The 27,961-nt window shown below is 38.9% G+C and overlaps 1 protein-coding gene across 1 annotated transcript; it reads left to right on the top strand.

Moving 5' to 3' along the window:
- The first annotated feature begins 24,730 nt into the window (after window positions 1–24,730).
- LOC147454395 (aspartic proteinase nepenthesin-1-like) lies at window positions 24,731–26,149 on the top strand. Its single transcript, XM_086517040.1, has one exon. The coding sequence runs from the start codon at window positions 24,731–24,733 to the stop codon at window positions 26,147–26,149; it is 1,419 nt and encodes a 472-aa protein (XP_086373166.1).
- Window positions 26,150–27,961: the final 1,812 nt, after the last annotated feature.

Below are 27,961 nucleotides of genomic sequence, written 5' to 3' on the forward strand. Positions count from 1 at the left end.
TGCTTCCGCCGTGCTTAACGTGGTGGTTTGGCAGCTACACTCAACCCAACACACACCTTCACACACACACACACACACACACACACATACTTGCTCAGTGCCCCCCATGATCCCTTCCTCTCCCTGTCGACCCGGAAGCTATAGCCCTCCTAAGCAGGCAAACTTTTTCAAAAAATTTAAAAAATAAAAATAAAATAAAAATATAAGCATGCGTTCCCACGAGATCACCTTCCTCCTATTCAAAAACAAAAAGAAAATGAAAAAATGGCTTTTTAATTTCAAATTGGGAATTCCAAACCCCAGTTGTCGACAGGAGAATGAACAAATTTCCCTTTGATTCTTCTGAGAGTGAATGTAAAGATGTTTAAATTGGCTCAAAAGATATTTGAGTTGTCAAGATTCTCATGATTTTACTTTTTGCGACTTATTGAGTGATTGTGGGTAAGATTCCCTTGAAACTGTTCTTTCATGTACTAATACTTCAGCTTTTTGCAAGATATGTTTCTCATTAGTGGAATTTTACTCTTCCATTAACAAATCCCATGGTGATTATTGGTATTATATTTGGCTATCAAAGAGCCATACCATCAAGTTTCGCTTGATTGGAGAGGGTTTAAAGTTCACTTAGTCACAAGATTTGTCTTTCTTTTCTTATGTATGCCATATTTGCTAGGTGAGAGCAAGGAAGTGGGCATTGGATTCATGTGTGCTCTGCTTGAGCAAAACAATATGACCCTAATGCACTAAAATTTTTCTTGAATACTAGGCTTGAATAAAATCCTCTTTGCACAAAATGGAATACTCTTTTGGGCGTGCATATAGCTTCATTATTGGAGAGCTATGTTGATGAATTTTTTCATGCATGGTCAAGAGTGTGCACTTAAAATTTGGATTTGACATTGCTTGTACATTTAGCGCATGAATTGAATGAAAAATCATTCAAAAGCATTAAATTTAAGCTTGTTTGATGGGCAAAAGAGAGCACCAAAACTTTTGGGCTTGTGATTTAGTATGCTTTAGGTGCTTGTATTGATTGACAAATGCTTTCATGCACTAACAATTGAGCTTTATTTTGAAGGTTTGTGATCCAAAATGGGGTCATCATTGCAAGATATTGCAAAATTTGGCTACTTAGAGCCATTCCAATTATTTGGATTAAAAGATGTATACATGCTAGCTCATAGCTTGGTCTAAAATGCAAATGTTTTCATTTTGAGCTAGTGTTTACCCAACTTTTTTGAGAGCTTTCAAGTACAAAATTTGTCTATTGAGAGCCATTCATTTTCATTTCATCAACTTGCAGTCATCTCTAGCTCATAGGTGCTCTTAAATTGTAAAATTTCATGAGCTAGTTGTTAGCCAACTTGTTTGAAAAGCTTTAAATTGTAAAATTTGGCTATCGAGAGCCACTTACTTTCATCAAAGTTGCACTATTTTTCAGCTCTTGGCTGGTTTTTAATTCCATATTTCATTGAGCTAGAAACTAATCAACTTTGAATCATGCATGAGAGGTTGTAAAAATTGTAAAACATGCTTATGTAGAAGCATTTTATCTCTCTCATTATTGATATGTATGCATAAATTTGCTATCAAAGAGCATCATGTGCATAACCAAAGGAACTTTTTTCCCTTGTGTTTTTTCCCTTTGGCAAATTTGGGTATGCAAGACCCTAGCTTTAGGTTTTCATTAATGTTTTTTTTTGTGTGCTTTTGGATTTCAATAAAAGGCCTTTGGAGCTTGTGTTTACACTTAGCTTCAAATTAGCTTGGGTTGTAATAAAAAGATCAAGAGACTTCTCTACCAAGTGGATGCTTGCTCAAGGATGTTCATAAGAGCATGAATAGGTGTAATCTTTCCATGATTTTGCCCTTTGTTCATCTCTCCGTTCTTTAGTTCTTAAGTAATTTTTGCTTCTAAGCTATGGTTCTTTCATGTTCAAAAGCTACGCATACTAAAGTTTCAAAACTTTTCTTTGTGAATATTAACTCATCAAAAAATTAGGTTTTATGTGTGCTAATCATAGGTAGTTGGCCTTGACCTTAGGTTAATGTAGGTTCATTTCTCATTAGTCTTAGACTCGTAGTGATAGTCTTAATACTCCATTCATTTTTAACATGACCTAGGGCTATGATTAGGCTTTACTTTTTTAGTCCATTTTCCATTAGCATCTCATGTTGGAAGAAACAAAAAAGTGCTAAAAAATGAATTAATAAAGAAAAAAAAAAGTGTCAAGAAAAAGTAGCAAAAATGCTACTAGACTCATGAAAAGAAAATTTCTATGTTATGTTGTGTCTATGTGAGGCCTAGCACCTTATTAGCACTTGGCAGGCGAGGGCAATCACCTTGGCTTGCTTGGTCAAGTCCCTAAACCAATTCCCTAGGCTAATAGGGGTTAGCTGTCACCTTGGTAGGCTAGTAGGCTTTTGGAACACCTTCTTGAGGGTTCAGGAGCCAAGAGTCGTATCTAGACTTTTAGGTAGCCTTGTATTGTGCTTTTATTTTTTCAATGAATGGCAAAAATAAAACTTCCATGAGCTTCAAAAAGCTTTGACAATGTACTAATAGATTAGGAGCTTTTTTATAGCCCGTAGACATGAGACTTGAATGATTTATTAAGATTGGTCACGTAGTTTTTAGGCTAGTAGGTTTATGAACTTGCATTAGCCTAGTGTCATCATTGATTGCTTGTGTTTCATACATAAAACTGAAATTTCAAGTGGTTTAATCTTAACGATAGTTTGAGTGTTTTGTTGCTTTATATTGTTTAGTTTTTTACTATGATTCACCCATCGTTTAGAAGAAAAAAATTCACTTTGCATGATTGTTCATTATACTTCAAGTTTTTATCCTTGTTGGCCTTTGATGCTCCTTACTTATTCTTATGTTTTGTAGCTCATAATTTCTTCCACGGACTTGCTTTCTACCGTGTCACTGTGTTTTGCTTCACTGGCACACAAAGACGTGTGCCAAATTAGGAAGGGGGGAATGTTAGCAGCGGCTAACATAGGCTACATAGAATATGCATCAAGGGGGAGATAGCTATGGTTGTGCATAATATTTCCAACTCACTTTGTATAAGTCTTGGGATCACTTGGAGTTCCAAAGTTGTATATGCTAGTTAGAGGGCTCAAGCTTAAACCCATATTAGAAGAGATTGTGGTGAAAGCCTTTAAAAGGAAGCCTTTAGTCAAGGAGGCTTCATTCTTGAGTATCCACTCTTGAGGATCCACTTTTGAGAGCTCTCTTTCTCTCTCTCTTCAGTGTTCACTCTATGGCCTAGCCTTGAGCTTAATGCTAATCCATTGTAATTAGGGTAATCTCTTCTTGATTAATCTAATTTCTATTTTCTCATTAGTCTACTTCTTCTCTACATTTCATTATGTTATGAAGTAGTATTACACTCTCATTATTCTAGATTTGAGAGGGGTATGTACTTCTTGCTATTAACCACTCCTATTCTTCTACAAGCATTCGATTTGTGATATTTAGCATCACTAATTAGGTTGATTAAGTTGGGTCTTAATCTTATAATTAGTGTGTGTACGGCCCTATTGTTTGCTTGTGTGTAGATACGTTTTATGAAACTCTAGCACCATTCACCTTGTGTGTGTAGCTATTGATGAAGTGTTGTGATTGACATGTGGTGATATTTATCATCACTAATTAGGTTGATTAAGTTGGGTCTTAATCTTATAATTAGTGTGTGTACGGCCCTATTGTTTGCTTGTGTGTAGATACGTTTTATGAAACTCTAGCACCATTCACCTTGTGTGTGTAGCTATTGATGAAGTGTTGTGATTGACATGTGGTGATTGGAGAGGCCAACACCAATATTATTAGTGCGTTCTTATCATTAGTGTGCTTGGGGTTTCTAGTCTATGGTAAGTCGGAATTTGGTGGACTTGATGTGTGTAGCAATCGATAGATTAGTGATTAGAGGATGATTAGATTTAGTCTTGCCATTGCTAATCTCTACTTGCATTGGAGAGGTGATCTCTTGAATCCGCTATTTCTATTCATCTGATGCTCATGCTTCCATGCCCTAGCCAGGTTGCTGATCCACGGATTTGATAATTTTGTGTGGGGCGCCCTTAAATTCTTGTTACATACGTGAAATGAGCAACAAGAGTGTCGATATTTTTTTGCATATTTTGCATTGAAATTTGCATGAAATGCAATTCAAAATGTGGTGATAGGATTAAGCATTATATTTTAAGTGCTTCCTTTGAAAGTGAATCTTTTTATAGCACTTAAATTTGAGCATTAATTGACGTTGGTGATTGACCATGGGATATCATTAGATTTTTGGATTTGTAATGGATTGTGACCTGGTAATGCTTACTTTGTATGATAAATGGTTTCATTCACTAATTGATCAAACTTCATTTTGAAGGGGTATGGCTAGTTGCACAAAATTGGGCATTGACGGCTTCTAGAGAGATGACAATTACTTCATCTTATGATTTTTCTCTCGTATGATAGGATGATGGCATACTTGCTAAATGAGAGCTATGATTGCATGATTATCTCCATGCATGAATGAACTCGCATTGCACCAAATGTCTGGCTTATGCATGGTTCAGTGCTTGGTTTAATTGGCATTTCATTGCACTAAAAGACATATTTCATGTAAATTTCGATTGTGAGAGTACATTGTGCAATAGTGTGCATCAAAACTTGTGCTTGGTATTGATTACGCATTTTAGTGTTTGGTTTGAATGAAAAATCGATGTATAACACTAAAATTGAACTTGTTTGATAGACATAAGATAACATTACAATTTTGGGCTTGTGATTGATTGAGGATTCCTTTAGTGCTTGTGTTGAATTTCCAAATGCTTTAGCACTAACAATTGTGCTTTATTTTGAAGGGATGTGGGTGAAGTGTGATTTCATTGATCCAAGAAGGGGTCATCATTGCAAAATATTGCAAAAAATTTGGCTAGTTATGGCCATTCCAATTGTTTGGATTAAAAGTTGTATATATGCTAGCTCATAGCTCGATCAAAAGTTAAATTTTTTTCGTTTTGAGCTAGTGTTTACCCAGCTTTGTTGAGATTTCAAGTAAACTTTGGCTATTGAGAACCACTCACTTTCATTTCATCGAGTTGCAATCATCTCTAGCTCATAGCTTGCTCTAAAAAGTGTAAAATTTCATGTGAGCTAGTTGTTAGCCAACTTGTTTGAAAAGCTTTAAAGTGTAAAATTTGGCTATCCATAGCCACTTCATTTCATTCAAAAGTTGCATTATTTTCAGCTCTTGGCTTGTTTTTTTCATATTTCATTGAGATAGAAATTAATCAAACTTTTGAATCATGCATGAGAGATTGTAAAAATTGTAAAATTTGCTTATGAAGAAGCATTTTTATCTCTCTCATCGATGCTATGTATGCATAAACTTGCTACTTTAGAGCATCATGTGCATAACCAATGACACTTTTTTCCCTTGGGTTTCTTCCCTTTGGCAAATTCGAGTATGCAAGACCCTAGCATTAGGATTTCATTAATGTTTTTTGTGCTTTTGGATTTCAATAAAAGAATTTGGAGCTTGTGTTTACACTTAGCTTCAAATCAGATTCTTTTGCAAATAAAAAGGATCAAGAGACTTCTCTACACAAAGGGGATGCTTGCTCAAGGATGCACAAAGAGCATGAATAGGTGTAATCCTTTCATGATTTTTCTCTTTTTCATCTCTTCATTCTCTATGCTTGACTTAAAGTAAATTTTGCTTCTAAGCTATGGTTCTTTCATGTTCGAAAGCTGGGCATCCTAAAGTTTCAACACTTTGCTTTGTGAATATTAACTCATCAAAAAATTAGGTTTTATGTGTGCTAATCATAGGTAATTGGCCTTGACCTTAGGTTAATGTAGGTTCATTTCTCATTAGTCTTAGACTCTAAGTGATAGTTTTAATACTCCATTCATTTTTAACATGACCTAGGGCTATGAGTAGGCTTTAGTCTATTAGTCCAATTGCCATAAGCATCTCATAAAGGAAGCAATAAAAAAGTGCTAAAAAATGAATAAATGAAGCAAAAAAGTGTCAAGAAAAAGTAGCAAAAATGCTACTAGACACATGAAAAGAAAATCTATATGTTATGTTGGTTCCATATGAGCCCTAGCCACTTATTAGCACTTGGCAGGCGAGGGGAATCACTTTGGCTCGGTTGGTCAAGGCCCTAAACCAATGCCCTGGGCTGATAGGGGTGAGCCGTCGCCTTGGTAGGCTAGTAGTCTTTTGGAACACCTTCTTGAGGGTTCAAGGAGCCAAGAGTCACACCTAAACTTGCCTTGGGGTGGTAGCCTTGTATTGTGCTTTACTTTTTTCTATGAATGACAAAAACAAATCTTCCATGAGCTACAAAAATCTATGACAATGTACTAATAGATTAGGAGCTCTTTTATAACCCGTAGACATGATAGACTTGAATGAATTATTAAGATTAGTCATCTAGTTTTTAGGCTAGTAGGTTTATGAACTTGCATTAGCCTAGGTTCATAATTGATTGCTTGTGTTTCATGCATAGAACTGAAATTCAAGTGGTTTGATCTTCATGATAGTAGGTGTTTTTTTTTCTTTATGTTGTTTAGTTTTTTACTGTGATTTGTCCATCTTTTGGAAGCAAAAAAATCATTTTGCATGATTGTTCATTGTACTTCATGTTTTTATCCTTCTTGGCCTTTGATACTCATTACTTGTTCTTATGTTTTGCAGCTCAATTTTTCTTCCATGGACTTGCTTTCTACCATGTCACCGTGTCTTGCTTTACTAACACACAGGACGTGCGCCAAATTAAGAAGGGGGGAATGTTATCATCGGCTAACACAGGCTACACCGGTTTTGCATCAAGCGAGAGATAGCTATGGTTGTGCATAATATTTCCAACTCACTTTGTATAAGTCTTGGGCTCACTTAGAGTTCCAAAGTTGTATATATGGTAGTTAGAGGGCTCATGCTTAAACCCATAGTAGAAGGGATTGTTGTGAAAGCTTTTAAAAGGAATCCTTTATTCAAGGAGTCTTCATTCTTGAGTATCCACTCTTGAGGATCTACTTTTGAGAGCTCCCTCTCTCTTGAGTGTTCACTCTATGGCCTAGCCTTGAGCTTAATGCCCATGTTTAAGAGGCTAGTGCTAATCCATTGTAATTAGAGTAAGCTTTTCTTGATTAATCTAATTCCTATTTTCTTATTAGTCTACTTCTTCTCTACATTTCATTATGTCATGAAGTAGTATTACACTCTCATTATTCTAGATTTGAGAGGGGTATGTACTTCTTGCTATTAACCACTCATATTCTTCTATAAGCATTTGATTTGTGATATTTAGCATCACTAATCAGGTTGATTAAGTTGGGTCTTAATCTTTTAATTAGTTTGTGTGCCCTATTGTTTGCTTGTGTGTAGATAGGTTTTATGAAACTCTAGCACCATTCACCTCGTGTGTATAGCTATTGATGAAGTGCCATGATTGACATGTGGTAATTAGTGCATGCTTATCATTAGTGTGCTTGGGGTTTCTAGTCTATGGTAAGTTGGATTTTGGTGGACTTGATGTGTCACGTGTTGATTGATTAGTGATTAGAGTAGGTTTAGAGTTATTCTTACCATGGCTAATCTCTACCTGCATTGGAGAGGTGATCTCTTGAATCATCTATTTCTATTCATCCGATGCTCATGCTTCCATGCCCTAGCCGGGTTTCCGATCCACGGATTTGATAATTTTGTGTAGGTTGTGATTAGGTTGTTGCTACAATGCCTCCCAACAAGGGTACTATCTCTCCTCCAGGGTGGCACCTTTTATCAACCAATGTGTTTTTCTTTTGTGCTTTTTTTCCTTGTGTTTGGTGGTCGGTCTGGTCTTGATGCAATGGGGTGGCTCCCTTGGTTAGCTGATGTACCTTGAGTGTAATGTGGGTCTCATATCTGGTTGTCTTGGTTGATGGCCTAGCTCTCGACTGGAGCAAGTCTGGTGTTGTATTTTTTTGGTGATCTTAATATGATCTTACCACCCACCTATTATGGGTTTTTCCAAAAAAAAAGTTTTGTGTTGATTTCTTAGTTGTAGCAAATTAAGAAGGAAACATACCCAGGAAGCAAGGCTGGTTCCATCCTAGAGGAGGTGCATGAGAGCTCTCAAAGTAGTAAGGAGCAAGACAAGAGGAGGCATCACATGATAAAAAAGCAAGTTCATGGGAGTTCGTATAGTAATCAAGTGCAAGGAAATTCTCCTCAAGTGTCCACGAAAGGCAAGTGTAGAGGCAAACAACCTTGCACCATGAGCTCTCTTGTGGGTGCTCCCATTGTGGATAGGATCACAAAAAGGAAAGTAGTGAACCCTTCAGCACCATCACTTGCCTAGTGGGAAGGGGGCTCACTTTTAGGTGAAGCAAGAGCTCAACACCCTCCTTCCTTTGCAAAAATGTTAAGATGGTAGCCTCATACAATGGAATTTGAGAGAAATGCAATGTTTTTCATGACCAAGGCACATGCTCATGAGGTTTACAGTCTTTCCTATGTTGATCAATATTGTAGGAGCCTTGTGGAGGAGGATGTCAATTATTTAGACTGGCTGCAAGCTTTCATGGAGGCACCTAGAAGAGGGAGAAAAGTCAAATGTAAGATAACCAAGTGGGAATACTAGAATAGGTTTTACATGTTCTTTACAAGTTTCTACCAAGAGCCCCTACAAAATTACGGTATGAAGGCCATGAAGGCATTTTCTAGAGGTTTTTTGTATGAGCATCTTAAGAGGGGGTGTTGTGAGTTGGGTTTCTTTCAAGGATTTCATTAATGTGATCACGGATACGTGAACAAGTTAATAACACTAAGTGATCACATTTCAAAATACGTGACCATGTTAAATACTCACGTGACCCTTAACCTATAGAAATCATCCAATTTGGTAAGCCTGCTTGGATTTTTTCATTTTTTGGCGGGTCCAGTTTAGGGTTCAGATAGTTCCACAGGAAGCCCGTCAAGAAAAAAACATACACCGACGAGGTTTTGGTGGATTTCCATGTCACCACTTATCGATTTTTTTGTGATCACATTAATTGTGATTATGCTAATATGATAATAAACATTGTGATCACAAGATGATCACATGAAAATTAAATCCCTGGCTGCTTTTTTTGAGAGCACTATTTCCACCATGGAGCTTAGGGAAGCTACATGTGAAGAGACAAAGATGGGTAGCTTTTCATTCTCTAGGTGCACTACATATTTCTTGATGCATGAACATGCACACTAAGGTGGATGACAAGGATGCAAGGAAGGCATCCCCTTTGCATACAACAACTAGATCTGGGACTCCACACCTAGATTATCTTGATGATGTTGCAATCCTAATGAGAAGCTTGTCTAGGAAGGCAACGATGGATTTGACTAAAGTGGTCAACAAAAAATATTTTTGAAGGAGAGTATGCATTTAATGAGGGAGATTTGGAAGTCATTCAAAGTGTGTCAGCTCAGCCTGAGAACTTCCAAATCTCACCTTCATGACTTACAACCAAGTGCAACAAATGATCCATATGTTCAAATGAAAAAGGCAAGAATCAATAAACTAGAGATGATGGTCGAGACCGTGTAAGCTGAAATTGAATACAATGATTGTGCTAATGCTTTAGTTTTGAGACACAAAGGGGTTGAGATGAAGATATCAAGATTGAAGTTAACAAATCCTCATATCAATTTTGTCGCTACTATGCAATGCAAGTGTTAACTTTAATAGGAGTTGCTAAAGATTGAATCCTTATGAATGCACATCAAAGATGAATATGAAGAAGTCGTGAATATTGGAGGTACACACTTTTCACATTTTTCCAAAAATGGCCATGTATTGCAATTTCCCGATTTATTTAGCCATTCTGATAATTATAACGTGTTACGGGCTCAATAAGAGTTCCAAGATGTAAAGAATAGGTTAGTTAGTGTACCTAGGCTGCAGGATACAGTAAGTTGTGGAGCCTCAAAGGTCTTGGGCATCGAGACATTGCACATTTTAAACCTTGGCTAAGGTATATAAGCCACTGTTGTAACTTTGGACCTAACTTTTTGGGATAATAAATACACAGTGTGAGCTTACGGCGCTCTCCTCTCTCCTTCTCCTGCTTCTATCTCCCTTGTAGGCTCACATTGCAATGTTGTTTGTTGCGTTGCAACCATAGGTAAGATCTCTAGCACTGACGTAAGCATATCACGGTAAATTGTAGCATTTGAAGTCGCCCACCCATGGCCTAATTTTCTTTTTAAGTAGGAATTTACGCTAGGAAATCTCAAAGTAAGTATAGGTGGGGTATCGGGGTATCATTGCTAAGCATTTAGATGCATTCAAGGTCAGAAACGACTAGGTCAAAATCTCACTTCTGTTAATAAATCACATTTTTTTCCACTCATTAAAAGTGAGATTTTGAGACCATAAGCATGTACGCTTAGGTCTTATATACTTGTCCTAGACGTTTTATAGCATTCGGATGTCGTTTGATGCTGTAACGATCATAGTTTGCTTGTCGATTAGCGACTAGCTTTTGATGACTTAGGTCATTTGAGTGTAGCTTGAGTTAGATGGGAGTTGTCTGTTGTTTTCCAAGATATTGACACCCTCTTGAAGCCTCCATGCACTAGTCCAGTTGGCTTCGTCCCATGGATTGACAATTACGTTCATGGCTCTCCCTCTGTCTGCAACAATAAGATAAGAGTGAGGTTAGGAAGCCCACCCACATTTGGTGCCGCTATCAGGAAACAAGTACACCTAAACTAGGGAAAACAAGAGAGTCTAGTATAGTTGTCCTTTAACTTCCTCTAGGATCACCTAGAGTTAAACTCTCTTTAAAACCGCATAGCTTAGAGTGTCGTCTTTTGCTGTGTAGAGGTAGCTTGGGAGTAAATTGTACTTGTTAAGTACCTTGTAGGCTTAGGTTGGGATTTTGAGAATGATTGATGGACAAGACATGTCTCAAGATCAATGCTCAAGAAACCATAAAACAGGAAAACAAGTGTTTGTGGACACCTTTCACAACCCAATTGTAGCAGAACCTAGGAGTAAAATAAGTAGAATCCAAGGTGGATCTCAAATCATTGCTCACTCCAAAAGAATCATATGCGAGCTGCATATATGAAGTTACAAAATTTCAGGTCTACGGCTTGAAATACATGAAAAGATTGTCAACCACTGAAACCGGCTGGAGATTGTGCTCTTAAAAGTTAAATGAACCAGTGGATAAGCATAGGGATGCATATGAGTGAAGTTTTCAAGAGTTGACAGAAACTCAGATTATTTACATTTGCTTGAGAATTAAGGCCAAATTAAGTTTTGACTTGACTCAAAGACTTAAAACATGTCACTAAAAGAATGACTATTGAAAAAATTGCAAAAATTGTTCATTTTAGGCCAAAAGTAAATAATCACGATTATTTACATTTGGCTCAAATTGATCAAGATTGATACCAGAGACTCTATGCATGATTACAAACATCTTTTGTGAAGGCTTGTAGAGTGTGGATAATAAAATAGACCAAAAAGTTGATAAAAACTGAAATTTATACTGTTTGTCGAGAAATTGAGTTTGACTTGATGAATCTTGCCCAAATTTTGTGAAAATTGACCCAGAGGCTTAGTTTAAAGTGTTTAACATGTGCGTATACTCAGATGATAAAAAATATACTAGAATTTGACAATTATAAATAATCACGATTATTTTCTTTTGTCCAATTTTCAAGTATTTTTTGCCAACCAAGCATACCACAGGCTTAGGCATGTTTTATTGAACACTCATATCAAATTTGTTAAAAGTTGGATCTTTAAAGTGAAAATTGTGGCCAGTTTTATAAAGACAGTTTGAGACACAAAACTGTTGACAATTTGAGCGAGGTTTATCCAAGCTTTGTGAAACTTTTCTAGGGAGCTTAAGTGGAGTTGCTTTACCTGTTTAGATCATCATCTTGGCAAAAAATGCTAAAAAGCCCCAAAAGTAAATAATTGCAATTATTTACATCTGCCCCAAATTTGAGTTTTTTTGCACAATTGAGTATACCACAGGGTTATGCACATCAAGTAGACTACTCATATCATGTCTCGTGAAATTTGAATCACAAAGGTGAGACCTAAGTCAGATTTTTGAAAACTGAGTCTATGAATACTAAACAGTTCGTAATTAACTTGGACAAATCTCGTTCAAAATCACTAAAAAATTTTCAGAGACTACAACAAGGTGTCTTGGAAAAACAAGTTTAAAAAGTCACTGGTCATGTTTGGGTTCCATTGGATCAAAATTAATACATGATAACTCAGTTTCCAGGCTGCAGATTAGTCCTTTAGCTCTTTGCAAGGTAGATTATAAAAATCTCAATTGCTGACTCGCTTAGCTTAGTTGAAGTGATATACACAGACGAATCACAATAGTTAGCAAAATTGTACAGTCTTTGAGACAAAACAACTGACTTGGTTAAAACTGACACATTAACCAGGTTGACAGGAGCTTAAATCAAGTCAAGTGGAAAAAACGGATAACAATCCAACCCACTTGTAAGTACTCTATCTAGGGATTAGAAATTCTATATAAACCTTAGATCTAGTCGTAGACTAGCAAATCAAGGCATACTTGGAGAGACCACTAGTAGGTATCCACCGAAGAGAGTGTGAATCAAGGTGATCAATTAGGCACTATCTTTGAAGAAGTCCCAGACACTTATTCCGACTCAACATAAGTAATGTCTTCCTCTTTGACTCAGTCAGGAACCGAAACAACAGTGCGATATAAGCACGTACTCACCTTTTATAAGACTAATGTCCATGGATCTCATGTTTACTTGGATCCTAATGAAGAGTATGCCATTCTCATTGATGACCATGACATAGAGTTTGAAGAGGAAATAAGGGCAAACAAACAAGGAAAAATGGATATGGATAAAAATGGGACTCAATATGTAAAAGTTGAAAATCAGGATGTGATAGACAAATGGTGGTTAGAAGTGAATACAATAATTTTGGATATGGCAGCAAAAGAAGGTCCATCAACTTTAGAATTTGAGAGATATGATCAAGTTGATATGAAACATTTGAAATGGCTTAGCACGGATAATCCTAGGATTGGAGTCTATTGCTGGGAGTATAGGAATGTCAAGGATCTTTTATGGACCTCTCATGCCAAACTAGGGCAGTTAACACCCATGAAGATCATCTATATCTTCAACATCAAGGACAAGGGTCCCACATATCTACCATCTTACCTATTTAGAGATTATTGTAATGATAAATTTTCTATGATGAGTCCTGAAGAGGTAGAACAAATGAGATACCAAGGGTACTCTATAAGAGATTGGATATTAGGACAAGGACTTGATCCTATTCCAAGAGAGGAACTCCATGGAGAATCTTTTGGGAGCAATGTTAAAAAAACCGAACCTACCTCATCACAACAAAAACTGAGTGACATTAGAGTCAGTGCAAGGCTACATGAGTCGGTGCAGGGCTACATGAGTTACTATTTGCAACAGATTGGTTTGAAGGACTTGAGACAAGACCAACTGCCAAAAGAGTTGGAGTTGAGCCAAACAAATGTGTCAGACCAGCTGATTTTCAAAGATGGGTCAAAAAATACAATGGATCTGGGGATCCATATGACCACTTAGCTAGCTTCAAGCAAGTGCTAAGAAATAAACGCACATTTGATTTCCACACTTAATTTGAGGGATTTAGGATGACTTTAGAAGGAAAAGCATTGACATGGTTCCAGACATTCCACCAAGGGAAATCATGGATTTAAATACATTAGCTTAGGGATTTGTAGCTGCATGTTCCAAAACTGGGATCAAACATAACACAGTAGCTCAAATCTATAGCTTCAAACAGAAACAAGGTGAGGTTGTTATGGATTGTGCAACTAGGATGAATCAATATATTGCAAGATACCCAGCATTAGAAATACCAACAGAAGAAATATTAGTGTCAATGTTTCTAGAAGGATTTTCTCAATAAAGAGCTTTGTGCTATACTGTACATCAAGAAGCATAGGACCCTAGAAGCGTGTGTATCAGATGATAAGGACTTGGGAGACAATTGTGATATTTTCAATGAAGAATATGTCCCTAAGGATACTCAAAGTGAGAAAATGGCATCCACAAAACCAACACAAATGGGAATAGCTACTGCAGCACCACTTCATTCATAGAAGACATGCTCAAAATGATGAACAAAATGATGAATAATATGCAGAAAGCTCCTATGCGAGGACATGGGCAAGGAATACCTCAACAGGGACAACCAATTATCCACAAAAATGGTGTGATATTGAGGGTAAATGGACAAACCATAATACCAATGAGTGCTATTACCGACCAAAGTACCATGGAAATGTTAAATATGTGCCTATGAGGCCACAAGGACAACCCATGTACATATACCAGCCTAATATGGCCCCAACAAAAAGACCACCGATGGATATGAAAAGACCATAACCAGTGTTGGGTTGACAACCTCCATTTCTACCTGCAATGGAAGAGCTTGTGACTTATGATACACCACAGCTTACACCGATGTACTTTGTAGCTAATCAAGGTGTTAGACCTCCAATGGTAAGACCCATGATTAAGCCAAAGACTGAAAAATGTCATAACTGTGGTGCAGATGATCATTGAAAAAATGAATGCCAAATACCTGACAAGAACATTAAGCCACTTGAAGCTTTTTGTACACAATGTTGCGAGAATGGTGGACACTTCCTTGAAGACTGTCCAAAGAATCCGTTAAACAAAGGAAAAGTAGTGGTGAATGTAGTCCAAGTGATACCTAGTAGCTCTTCCGAAAGTGAACCTAATGTCCCAGCCAAGGTGGTCACTAGAGCCCAAGCTAACAAAAAGAAATATAACTCCTCTGATGAATCAGAGAATACTAAAAATTCCTTGCAAAAGATAAAAAAAAGAAGACAGATATGAGATGAGAAAATAGAAACAAAAGGAGGAAATTGAGTAAAAATCCAAAAAGATATTCCAAGAAAAAGTGAAAGAAACTGGGAGTGAAATCAAGGAAACCAAAATAAAATCTAGAGGATCAATTTTGGTAGACAAAATTTTTGAGCCAATCAATGCAGCCTTGGAAGCTTTCCAAGAGGAGCTTAAAGCACGCCAAAATATGAAAACAAAATGGAAAAACTATCCTTCTCCAGATATGGAAGGAGCTAAGCCTGAAGCTTATCAAAATTTGGTAAGAATTACTCAAGAAATGCTGGAAAAACAAAAATCCAAGCTGGAGAGTATAGCAAAACTTGAGGAGCCTGTGGTGGTAGAAACCAATAAAGAGAAATCCAAAGTGGTGGTATAACCCCACCTTGAAACCAAAGTGCCAAAAATCATAGTGACTGACAGTGAAGATACTTTAGATGGAATTCCGTTTGTGGAAGAAGACTTGCAAAGACATTTATAGAAAAAAGTGAGAGAAATTAGATCCGTCCCTACTTAATCTTTCCCTCTTTGTATTTGTGAGAAGTTTCTAGGTATATGAGTTGCTCTCACATACCTAAAACTTCCCACAAATACAAAGAGGGAAAGATCAAGTAGCTCACCACATGGAAAGAGATGCCTAGGTTGTCCACACCCATCATCACCAAGTGACCTTGCCCTCACCCATCAACACATCATCATCCCTCGTGTGGTGGTTGTAGCAAGTCAATAGGTACATCTTGGATCCCATGTGCTCTCTCTCTCTCTCTCTCTCTCTCTCTCTCACACACACACACACACACACACACACACACACACTATTGTAGCCATTTGGCTTAGCTCCCATTCCTTTTGATGCAAGACAGGGTGTTGGAGAAATAGAGAAGAGTCAAATAAATTGTGCAATTATGCTCACTGCAAGTTCGAGATTCTGAGTACCACACACTACTAGAGTGCTCAGCTTTTGGTCACATCCAAACTTGCTTCTCTCACATATTCAACCATGACCTAGACCTACACACCTTTCTCTCCCAGCCACAATGTGGGCTCTCCATTGCGACTCTCATCACCACAATTTTAGAGCATCGAGAGTCACTCATTAGCCATACACATACTACATCACATGTAATTTTGGTCCCATAGGTCATATTTGACCTTCGAGGACGATAATAAAATCTCTCTCTCTCTCTCTCTCTCTCGCTCTCTCTCTCTCTCTCTCTCTCTCTCTCTCTCTCTCTCTCTCTCTCTCTCTCTCTCTCTCTCTCTCTCTCTCTCTCTCTCTCTCTCTCTCTCTCTCTCTCTCTCTCTCTCTCTCTCTCTCAGATCCTCACAAGTCGTCGCTAGGTGCCTACCTACTGGCCGAGCCTCCTCCTTAAGCTCAACTTCACCTCCTCCATTTCCAAGTTCCAACCCACATTTTTCCTCCTAAAATATCTCTCGCAGTCATGAATGAAGTCAAGTTTAGGAAAATTCATTTTCAAAATCTTAGGGATGAAAGTTCACAAACGTCCATGATTCCCAAAGTCATTGTCCGCTCAAATTCTTAGCATCCTAAACGGATGTCTAGAGACCACTACAAATCATTTATAAAAAAAAAGAAATTTGGTCTTGACAATGCAATATTAAAAGCATTCAAAGAACCCCTATGTGTTGAGCGAGACCAAGGTGTAAGAGTGCTATAACCACATTGAGCCCAAGACTTAGGACTGCTAACACCACATTGAGCCCAAGACTTAAGAGTGCTAACACCACTCACTGCACACAATGAACTGAGAAATTTTTGTGCCATAACCGCATACACACATACATATATATATGTGTGTGTATGTATGTGTATATATATATATATATATATATATATATATATATATATATATATATATATATATATATATATATATATATATATATATATATAGAGAGAGAGAGAGAGAGAGAGAGAGAGAGAGAGAGAGAGAGAGAGAGAGAGAGAGAGAGAGAGAGATTACATGTGCAAGGTTGTGAAGAAGCTAGATAGCTTGAAAGGTTTCAAGCTTTCTAGTTATGGTAGAGATATTGCATGCACTTCACAGCCTCTTGGAAGCCCTCTTCCTTTTTGAGCAATTATGATGGAATGGGAAGATTTGTGTTAACAAATGTGAGAACCACTACTGCTAAGGAAATAGCTGGCTTTTCTTCTCATCTTGTTAAAATAGCTCAAAGATTGCTAATATGCAATCAAAACGCTCCACGAGACAACATCCTATCTACCATTGAGATGACGATACTAGAGCCTAGCTAGTGATGGCAGAAGGAACATAGAGCAGCAAACACACATAGTAGGTCTCTCATAGCTAGTGATGGCAGAAGGAACATAGAGCAGCAAACACACATAGTAGGTCTCTCATATAGTATTTGAGAAAAGTATCTCAATATAGCCTTTGACCTGGTTATAGAGATACTCAAAGAGAGAGATTACCATAGGTTGAGTTATGGTCCACAGAGGTTAGATTTGACCCATGGGACCAACAACAAAACATTAAAACACTTTTCTACTTGGTGAAGGCAATTAATACACGTCACTTAAGGACTGAGAGTCCATCGGAAAAAGAACATACCTAGGGGGGTCCCTTGCGGGGAGAGTTGGATTAGGAGTTCACAACTCTTGGATGATGGCTTTACCACCTTGGTAAATTTTCCATTTACCTTGTTTGTGGGCTTCACGCATCTTCTTGAATTTTCTTGTTTCAGTCTTGAGTTGATTCATGGTCACTTCTTGCGGGGTTCACCGTTCAGTTCCCCCTTATATAACATGCATTCATGGGATATTAAAAAAAACCCTCTTTTAACATGTTTGAATGAATAAAATGACCCCCTATTTTAGGATTTTTTTTCAAAATTGAATATAAAAGCAAATTATTTTAATGTATCTCTGTTAAATTTCCTAAATATTTGGCATTTCAAAACCCATCCTTTTGAACTCATGTTATACATTAACATGATTACATAGTGCACACCCTGAGGGTCAGTTCCTCTACAATCCAAATACTTTTCCCTTAAGAAGGTGGAATTGGCATAACAACTTCATTCGCTCCTCTTTATCTTTGAAAGTGAGGATACTATGCACAGGTGGTACATGCTCTATGTCTCTTTGATCCAAGTGACTGTTTCACTCTTGATGTTAACTGGTTGGAGGATGTCATTGAGTTTGGTGATTGCTTCTTCAAGGGTGTCCTCATCGGTGCACCATGGGGATTGGAGCCTCCCAATCCTAACCTTGAGGCCAAGGGATTCTTGGAATCGACATTCTCAAAAGACTACTTGTATCTTGGTGTCGATATCCTTATGTGTTGCCTCATGCACTTCCTTCTAAATGGCCATGATAGACTTAGTGAGGGAGAATTTGACTTTGTTTTCTTTAGCAAGAAGGGCTTCACTCTCTGCTTCCTTCTTCGCTCCTGTCCTCAAGGTTACGCATGCGTTCCTTGAGTCTTTCATTCTCCTCAGTGAGTGCTTGGATCTGAGTCTCCAAGGCTGTAATCTTAACATCTTGACGGGTCATCCGTTGGGGAAGCTACCATTGAAAGGAAACTCTTGCAACAGCTAGGACGGGCGTAACAAAAGTCAACATTGGACTGGCATAAGCTTGAAATTTGTTGGGTAGGGCAAACACCTAAGTTAAACTTAGGCTTTGAACTTGATAGAGCTTGACAGATCTTCAACTTGGATCATTGCAGTGACAACCCATCACATCGAGATCGAGGCGGGAACTCATTGCTAAGGTGATGGACTAGACGAAACACTCTTGACACCCAAGCGTTTTGTTATAAATAGCCAAGAAGAATTGCATGCAACCAAGAGCAGCCTCCTCTTATTTGAATTTCTCAATAGAGCCTTGAGCACAAGCGTGTGTTGTTGTTGGTTGAGCACATACCTGTAGAAGGCAAATCACACGTTTTCAGCAGACATACCCTTGCTGTTTTGGAGACCTACCAACGGTGAGGATCCAGCTTGGGGGCAGGACTTGCAAAGACAAGGTGCGGGGTTCTTGTGTGCACACTTGCAGATGGCAAACCCCATGCTTGGGGACAAGATTTGTAAAGGCAACATTCGGGGTTGTGGGTTGTATCTAGGTGAGGATGGGGCATATTCTGGGCTTAACGCCAACCACAGGGCTTCCCCTTGCCCACGAGGGGATTGTGGGAGATATAGGGTTAGGGTTTTCCTTGATAGAGAGAGAGAGAGAGAGAGAGAGAGAGAGAGAGAGAGAGAGAAAGAGAGAGATAATTCTATTATCATCCTCGCAGGTCAAATATGACCTATGGGACCAAATGAACATGTCACATGGTGTGAGTGGAGGTCATAAGTGACTCTCGATGCTCAAAAATGGCTGAAATGAGCGTCGCAATAGAGAGTCCACATCGTGGTTGAGAGAGGAAGGTATGTAGGGAGAGCTCATGGCTGAATATATGGGGAAAAGAGGACCTAATGTGGTCAAAATCTGAGCACTCAAGTAGTGTGTGGTACTCACTCTCTCGCACTTGACGAGTGCATAAGGTGCAAAGTCGATGAGACTCCTCGCCAGTGCCCCAACGTCCTGTCTCGTAGCATAGAGAATGCGAGCTAAGACAAATGGAGGCAATAGTGCAGATCGCACTCAATGGGATGGGCTCAAGGATGTAGGGATGGGTTCAGTTACCACGCTCGGAGAAGAAGAGAGATTTGTAGTTTGGGGCAATGTGTGTGGTGTAATGGCTGAAGTGAGAACCTCCGGATTTCTCCCAAGCCATGATACATTGGCTTGTAAGAAGGCCTCATTAACTTGGGAGTTGATCGATGCATCCTTGACCAAGTGACATGCATCCCATCTTCCAAACGATTTCTTGATGTCAAGCATCCACCCTGAACTTAGTATTTTGCTCTTGCATGTCTTTTGGACCTTTTGACTTGCTTCATATGCGATTCTAGGAAGTCGATACAAATGGCTACGTTGTGTCTTAAGCATGTACTCCATAACCCTTTGCATGCCCAAGATCTCAATGGGGGGGGGGGGAGAGAGAGAGAGAGAGAGAGAGAGAGAGAGAGAGAGAGAGAGAGAGAGAGAGAGAGAAGAGCAAGCTCAAGCACTAGCCCGTTGAGAGGACAATGAAAAGGAAAAAATTCCCTTGGATTTTGCAAGAAACTAGTGTAAATGCAGTCTTGCGTTGGTTGGCATTCCCGCAATAGAATTATTTGATGCGGTTTAGTACTAGTATGTAATTGTACATTATACAGATTCAAACAATACTATCGATGAGCTTTCGTGTTCGTGATGGCTGATACCAAGCATCTAATAATTGAGAGAACATTTGTCTAAAAGAATCTACAAGAAGCAAAGAGCAATCTATCTTTTCTTGTAGCTTTGACCAAAGAATTTTAATGTGGGCTAAGGTTGGTCAATTTGGACTAGTAGATGACCTCTAGCATGAGATATTCCAATGAGAGGATCATAAAGTCACAACAACCAAGTTTAATAAAAGTAGATGACCTCTGGCTGAAAGCTTCCAATGAGAGGATCATAAAGTCACAACAACCAAGTTTAATAAAAGCTTGTGGCCACTTAGCAGCTTTACTTTTCCTATCTCAAAGGAAGGAACCAATAAGATTGTTCTAAAAAATAATTAGATGGCTAGTGTGGTTAATGAGAGGGGTGATGATATTGCCAGTGTCTATTGGAAGCATCAACAAGAAATTATATCAAATTCTTGTCAAATAGGTCATGCCAGAAGTAGAGAGGTTTCCACTCAAACTACTCTATGAGAGGGGTGATGATATTGCCAGTGTCTATTGGAAGCATCAACAAGAAATTATACCAAATTCTCGTCGAATAGGGCATGCCAGAAGTAGAGAGGTTTCCACTCAAACTACTATAGGAGATCCATATGACCATTAGTGTTTGGATTAAACATGAGTCTACCAAAAAAAAAGTTGTTTAAGGTCTTTTTATTGGATGTAGAAATCCTCAAAGCCCCTAATCTACTTTTGGCCATGATGGTCCAACAACACTTGCCTCAAATCTCAACACAAATCTGCTTTCCCAATGAAATCCCAAAGCCTATCTCAAATCTTATCAAGGATTTCCCTTTTTTCAAGAATGGATTTGCGCAAGATTTAATTAATTATTTTGGTTCGGCCTCATTCATTGATTATAGTCTACAAGAATGTCTTTGTGGCCATGAGTCTAATCGACAATCACCTTTTTTCAGACTTGTGGGGTTTTGAATTTAACAAATTCACAAGCTATTTTCTTAAGATCCATGTATACCTTCATAATGTGGTAACCTATGCACCCAACAAATGGTAATAGAGATCTTACTCTAGCAACAGCTCTCTCTTGCCAAATCCTATATCAAGCTTGTGTATGCCATCAAATATTTCTTCATATATGTATAGAAGGTAAATCAATGCAACTCTATTATCTATGTTAAGTATGGAGCCTGATTTACCCCTTATAATTTTTGGTATTAAAAACGCACATTTGTAAGGCCCCAACTATGAGGAGAAGCCATCGTGCGTGAAGAAAAATCAATGGCCGAAAACCAAAATCACTCACTGGAAACCAAAATTTTCACGGCTACTGACTTCGTCGGAATATTATGGCCGGACAACGGCCAGAAAGTGGTCGAAAAATGACCGGCCAGTTGGCCAGTGGGCCGGTGGTCGAAAGTAATGGCCGGTGGCCGAATTCAATGTCCGGTGGCCGATTTCAAAGGAGGACTTATCTTCTCAAGAGCGGCCACACATGGGTGGATTGGAGGGTTCAATTTGAACTTATGTACACAAGGGCGGCTATACATGGCTGCCTCTCATGAGAGAGGGCAACCCTTTTGGCCTATAAAAGGAGGCCTCTTCTACACACAAAATGTATTGTGAAGCATTGTGGTGCATTGTGAAGTTGATGTGAGGTGGTGAGAGTGAAGCAAGGCGAGAGCTACAGAAGGGTATAATCCCTTTGTAATCTACTTCTTGTTTTGATGTGCTAAAGCCATTGAGTGGCTGCTTTCCCGTGGACGTAGCCCACATTGGGTGAACCAGGTATATCGTGTGTACTCTCTCTCTCTCTCTCTCTCTATAATCTCTTATGTGTGAAAATTATCTCTCTCCATCAAGTAATCTACTCAATAATCTAGTTAGCTACGTCATATTTCCCAAGTCATATTTCCCAAAAAATGTATCCATACTTCTTGATGTTTTGGATTTAAAAAATCCCTTCAATAACTTTACCTATATTGGTTATTTATGCCCCTAATGTATAATAGATTCTTTACAAAGCTTTCAAAAATTTAGTACCCTTTCGTTGAACGCACATGCTATCTTAGATATTCCATAGTCACATACCCCGGGGAGGTAGATAGTCAATGGCGAAGATATGAGGGATGCCAAAAATCAACGGGATGCAAGAGGTTGGTTGTCAAAAACCAAATTTATTTCTTAACGTAAAGAAATTTCAAGAGTGAAGAGTCAAATTCAATGCCAAAAACGTTGGGTGAAAACTACCTTCTGTTGTGCTGCTCAAATGGAGATTCTAAGGGTAGAAACAGATTCAAAAGGGGAATAAAAATGCTAGGATGCCTACTAGAAATACTCCTGGCACAATGAGGAAGCTTTAGCAAACAACCAAAACGGAAATCCAATTTGAAACTATGCGCATGCCACATGGACAAGAATTCTCTCTCTCTCTCTCTCTCTCTCTCTCTCTCTCTCTCTCTCTCTCTCTCTCTCTCCCTCTCTCCCTCCATAAGCCCTTTTCTATGAGCTCTAATACCATGTGTGAGTGTGTGTGGAGCATGCATGCAAGAAGAAGAAGACACACAGTGTGCACATGGTGGAGCGCAAGATGAGAATAATAGTCATCCACTGCTCGTTGTTGTATTAAACCAATACGTGATTTATGCTAGTGATGGGTTAGTGAATTATGTTAGTGGGTGTTTGGACTAGTTGTTTTGAAACCCCAACATTTTTCAATCCTTCTCCTCCATTTCAAACACTCATGATTCCTATAACCATGTAGGTGTCTTGATGTATCACTAGCAAAGGTAAGCACATAGCCTGCCATAGTATGCACTTTTGGATCGTATGAATCCTTGAGCAAGTCCAAATATTCTAATGGCCTCTTGATTTTCAACAAGTATTGTTTTGTGAACTTGTGGGCGAATTGGCAAGCCAACTACCCTTGACAAAGTCAATACTACAAGCATGGGCAGATGATAAAGAGAGCTTACTATTTATTTGGTAGGTAAATGTAGGGATCAAGCTCATTCCTAAGTATTGTGGCTTCTCCTCATAATGAGGGTCTTACAAATGTGCGTTTTTAACACAGAAAATCACAAGGGGTAAATCAGGCTCCATACTTAACAATCTCCCACTTGGAGACTGATCTCCAAACCAAACCTGTGACTGCTTTTCATCTTGGCTTCTTATCCTTGAATGCCGATTGAAGATGAGCAAAAGCTCAACTTCTCCTAGTTCACCACCTTTGTAAACATGTCTGCAGGATTTTCACTTGTATGCACCTTTCCTAGCTTTAGTTGTCCCTCTTCCAAAAGAGTGTGTATGAAGTGATATCTCACCTCAATGTGCTTTGTCCTTGAATGAAAGGTTGAATTCTTTGCAAGATGGATAGCGCTTTGGCTATCACTGTACAAGACACAATCTCGACACAATCAGGCTCCATACTTAACATTGAACACATGTGATATAGAAGTTTTACATATAATGGACTCCCTAAGTGTACGACCTTCCAATCATATAGGAGGGTTCCCCATTTTTGGCCCCAACTCTCTTTGTTCAGTTTCCTACCTTAAACATGTCAGAAAAAATGAACAAAGGTCCCAAGCTTGGTCTCCTTTGCCAGGTCCGTATAAACTTTCTGAAGGTCTGAGATGTCATTACTAAACCCTTCAAGGAGAGAATCCACACATGTCAGCAACAAGTCGCCTCCTATATATATATATATATATATATATATATATATATATATATATATATATGTATCTATATATACATATATAAAGATACATACATATACATATATGTATATACACACACACATAAATATATATGTATACATACATATATAACAGATATACATACATATATATATATATATACATATATACATACACACATATATGTATATATATATATACATACACATACATACATACATACATACATACATACATATATATATATATATATATATATATATATATATATATATATATATATATATATATATATATAGAGAGAGAGAGAGAGAGAGAGAGAGAGAGAGAGAGAGAGATTGCAATTGAAAGGAAAGAGATTTTGTAATAGATTCCAAATGTTTTGTATTTCTCAAAATTGACCCATCTACTAAGAGCTGAGTCGCACAGAGTGCAAGTGAGGGTAGCGGGGAAAAGGGAGGCATTTACCCTCAATCGAGTTGCACACGGGGGCAAAAGATTAAATTTGCACTTTTCTCTAAGAAAAATGAGTTGAGTTGAAGCATTTTTATTGGCGACCGTATTCAACAAACAAGGAGATGATACATTCAACACAAAAATAGCATACCCCCTTGCTTTTTCGTCATGCTAGTAGAACTACAATATGGTTTCTACATTTTAGAAGGAGAGTGCTGATGCTCTATTCTTGGCAGACCCCTTGACCTCACTTGCCCCACTCGCAAGAGGTGCGACTCAGCCCTAACATAATAAAGAATCTTTTGAAATGCAACCCGACTGCGGGTGCACAATAATTACACCAGCGTACGTTTGCGAAATGGGATCATGAAGATGGCTGCACCAACGTCTCTTTGCGTTTTCTGGCTCATCATTTTTTTCGCCCGCCTCCGTTGCTCCTCCTCCTCACCTTTCGCAGACAAGCCCGGCGATGGAGTTACCATGCGGATCGATCACCGCGACTCGCCCTCTTCGCCTGTTGTGTTGCAATCCTCACTTCGCCTTACACAGGAAGAGCGCCTGCGCGACTTGCTCGCAAGGGAGGCACTTCGCAGCACGCGATCCTTTGAAGGCACTGGTCTATGGCGGGGATCGCGAAATCTCAACGCCACAACAGCTCCTGTGCATTTAGGCTCAGGCAATGGAGAGTATCTCATCACGGTGAGCCTGGGAACCCCTGTACAACAGGCACATTTCTTGCTCGACATCGCCAAGGGTGTCACTTGGGTCCAATGCCAGACATGCGAGAACTGCTTCTCACAGCAAGGTCCCCTCTTCAACCCTAAAACATCTTCTTCTTTCTCCCCCGTTCTTTGTGCAGATACAGCCTGCTGGGTTTTTTCAAAATATCTCAATGGCTCTTGCCCGCTTGGGGCAGATGGTCCGGCTCCGTGCACATACGCCTTGAGATACTTCAACGGGATGTACACTCAGGGTCTCTTTGGTTATGACACTTTCCGCTTCAATGACATGAACATGACCCGGGTACCCTTTGGCTGTGGTACCTTCACCACCATTACCAATGGCAAGGAATCCCAGGTTTTCGACGGCGTCTTCTCCATCGCCGCGGGGCCTGCGTCTTTCGCATCTATGTTTCTCCCTCGCTTCGCATACTGTCTGCCTACTCCCTTCGCGAGCCGTAACGGCTATCTCACACTTGGTGGCATGGCTGCAATGGCAGCAGAAAACGGATCCCTATCCTTTCCCTTCTACAGGAATGAGAAGCATCCAACTCATTACTATGTTCCTGTGGTGGGGATCTCTGTCAATGGCAATGTGTCATCGGATATGGTGGCATCACTGGCGAGGACGCATGATGGCGGTGGAGTTGTATTGGATTTCTCCACTCTGATTTCTTACTTGTCTCCACCAGCATACAGATCTCTCAGACATGCCTTCAGAGAGAGCATGGCCAATGTAAATTTTCAGCTTGTGCAGAACCTAGCCGCAACAGGGGCGCCTAAAAATCTAGAGTCATGCTACAACATACCAATGGGCTTAAGTCAAGCTACAGGGCTACCTACTCTAAAGCTTGTGACAGAGGGACATTTGTCAATAAAACTTGCTCCTTCCAATTACTTGATAAGTGTGGGGCTAAGTAATTACTGCTTTGCCTTTGCGCCCGTTGCCATACTGCCCGATTCGCCCCTGGAAAATGTTGTGTCTGTGCTCGGTGCCACAATTCAGCAAGGCTTTGATTTTGCATTTGACCTCGCCACAAGGCGCATTTCCATCTCCCCAGGTGGTTGCTAGATTGTAACACAGAGCATTGTTGCAAACAACTTTGGATTGCAAGCATGTAAGTACCTGCATTTTACATCAGAAATTGGTGCATTTTTGGAGTCCTTAGTAATACACAAGAAGATTTAGAAATTTTCTCATGTAGGAAAATGGAGTCTTTTTCAGTGTTTTTCATACAATGCAAAACATCATGAGCTTCTGCTCGAGAGGCACCGCATACCTAGCTAGGTATGCGGCGCCTCCCTCATAGACGCTCTTGATGTTGAGGTAAGTCACAATGTGGGAAATATTGTGAGAATATGTCCAAAACTTCTTGTGATAGTAAAGGGTTGCATTTTGGGTGCAATTGTGGACCATTGGATAAAGCCTGCTAACTAGTATCGCATGGCAAGCTAATGATGACAAACTTCTTTTTCCACTATTTTTTAAGGCTCTTGTGTGAGAGTGTTGACATTTGTTTACCTCCCTTTTTAAATAAACCAATGCCTCTCTTTAAAGAGGGGCATTGGGTATTTGGTCTCACATAATCTTCCCCATCCTCTTCTTCTTTGTTCTTTTTCTCGATTTCTTACAATGCTTTCATGTGTTTTTTAAAGTCATTATTTTTAATGCTTTTGGAATGTATGGTATTTTACATAGTTCATTGCTACACTCGTTTTCAGATAATATAATACATTATTGTAATAACAAAGGTTTTAATTTGCTAATGTCACTTTTTCATCAATCTCTCACAAAGAAGCCTCTTATTATTAAATTCATCTTCTCTCACAAAGAAGCCTCTTATTATTAAATTCCTCTCAATAACCTTATGTACGTCATAGTGAACTTTTTTTTAAAATGAAAGTAGAATATTGAATTACGAGGAACAAAGAAAGAAAAATATACAACAAACCCTCACGTAGGAGGAGGGTAGCACGCCTACCCTCTTCATCTTGAGATGAGGAAAGATTATTTCATAGCGTGCCGGGCTTGTTTGACTAAGGAAATCATCGATTACTTAGTAGTACAAAGATTGAGTGTATTTAGTTGTAAATTGTTTGCGATGATTCAGTGATGTCTTGGTAGCGCACCTCTATTCACAGTAGCTCCATTGGGTTTAACAAACTCAATGCGTCTCTATATCCCATCCTGATTACTTCGCTCAATATTCATATAGACTATGTTAGTGTCAGATAGCTATGCTATAGATGTCTGATGCGACGATCTGCTAACATGTTGTTGGGGAATCAATCCTCTGATGCTTGAGTGACCTTGTGACTCTATTTTCTTTTTCCAAAAATAGATACTTTGAAACCACTCCATTTTTCACTAGCAACATAGTGGTGAAACGTAGTTTTGTCACTTGGTAGGGTTTAGAGGTCGAGGACTGTTTAGAATTTCCATTTAATAGCAAAGAGTGTTGTGATTGAGTGACTTTGAGCTTGAATTGTTACACATGCGGCAAGTATGACCACTTTGTAGCCTAGCACCCAAAAGGTTTGAAGCGAGAGACTATTTACTAGAAGGCACCAAAACTAGTGACAATCAGGGGTGGTAACCAGAAGCTAAGGTGTAGTCATTGAAGAGATCCCAGATAAGAAGGAGAACAAATTGACTTTTAAAACTAGAAAGTGGGAGCAGCAGCGAGCAGTGTGGAAGACTAAGGGTAAAGAGAAGTTAGTGGATGAATGGAAGGAGCAAAGGGAGCTTGCAAAAAAGATCACTGAAAACCTTGCCAAGAAGATGTCATAATAGCTAGAATGTTGTGAAACTCAGACAATACAAAAACTACCACCCCAGACTTCCGAGGTCTAGAAGGAGAAGGTAGCATCTAGACTGGGTGAG

Source organism: Adiantum capillus-veneris, chromosome 7 (assembly GCF_014529385.1).
Source record: "Adiantum capillus-veneris isolate H3 chromosome 7, ASM1452938v2, whole genome shotgun sequence".
Lineage (NCBI taxonomy): Eukaryota > Viridiplantae > Streptophyta > Polypodiopsida > Polypodiales > Pteridaceae > Adiantum > Adiantum capillus-veneris.

Bases quoted from the DNA above. Each gene is read 5' to 3' on its own strand.
- LOC147454395 (XM_086517040.1), top strand. From the start codon at position 24,731: ATGGCTGCACCAACGTCTCTTTGCGTTTTCTGGCTCATCATTTTTTTC.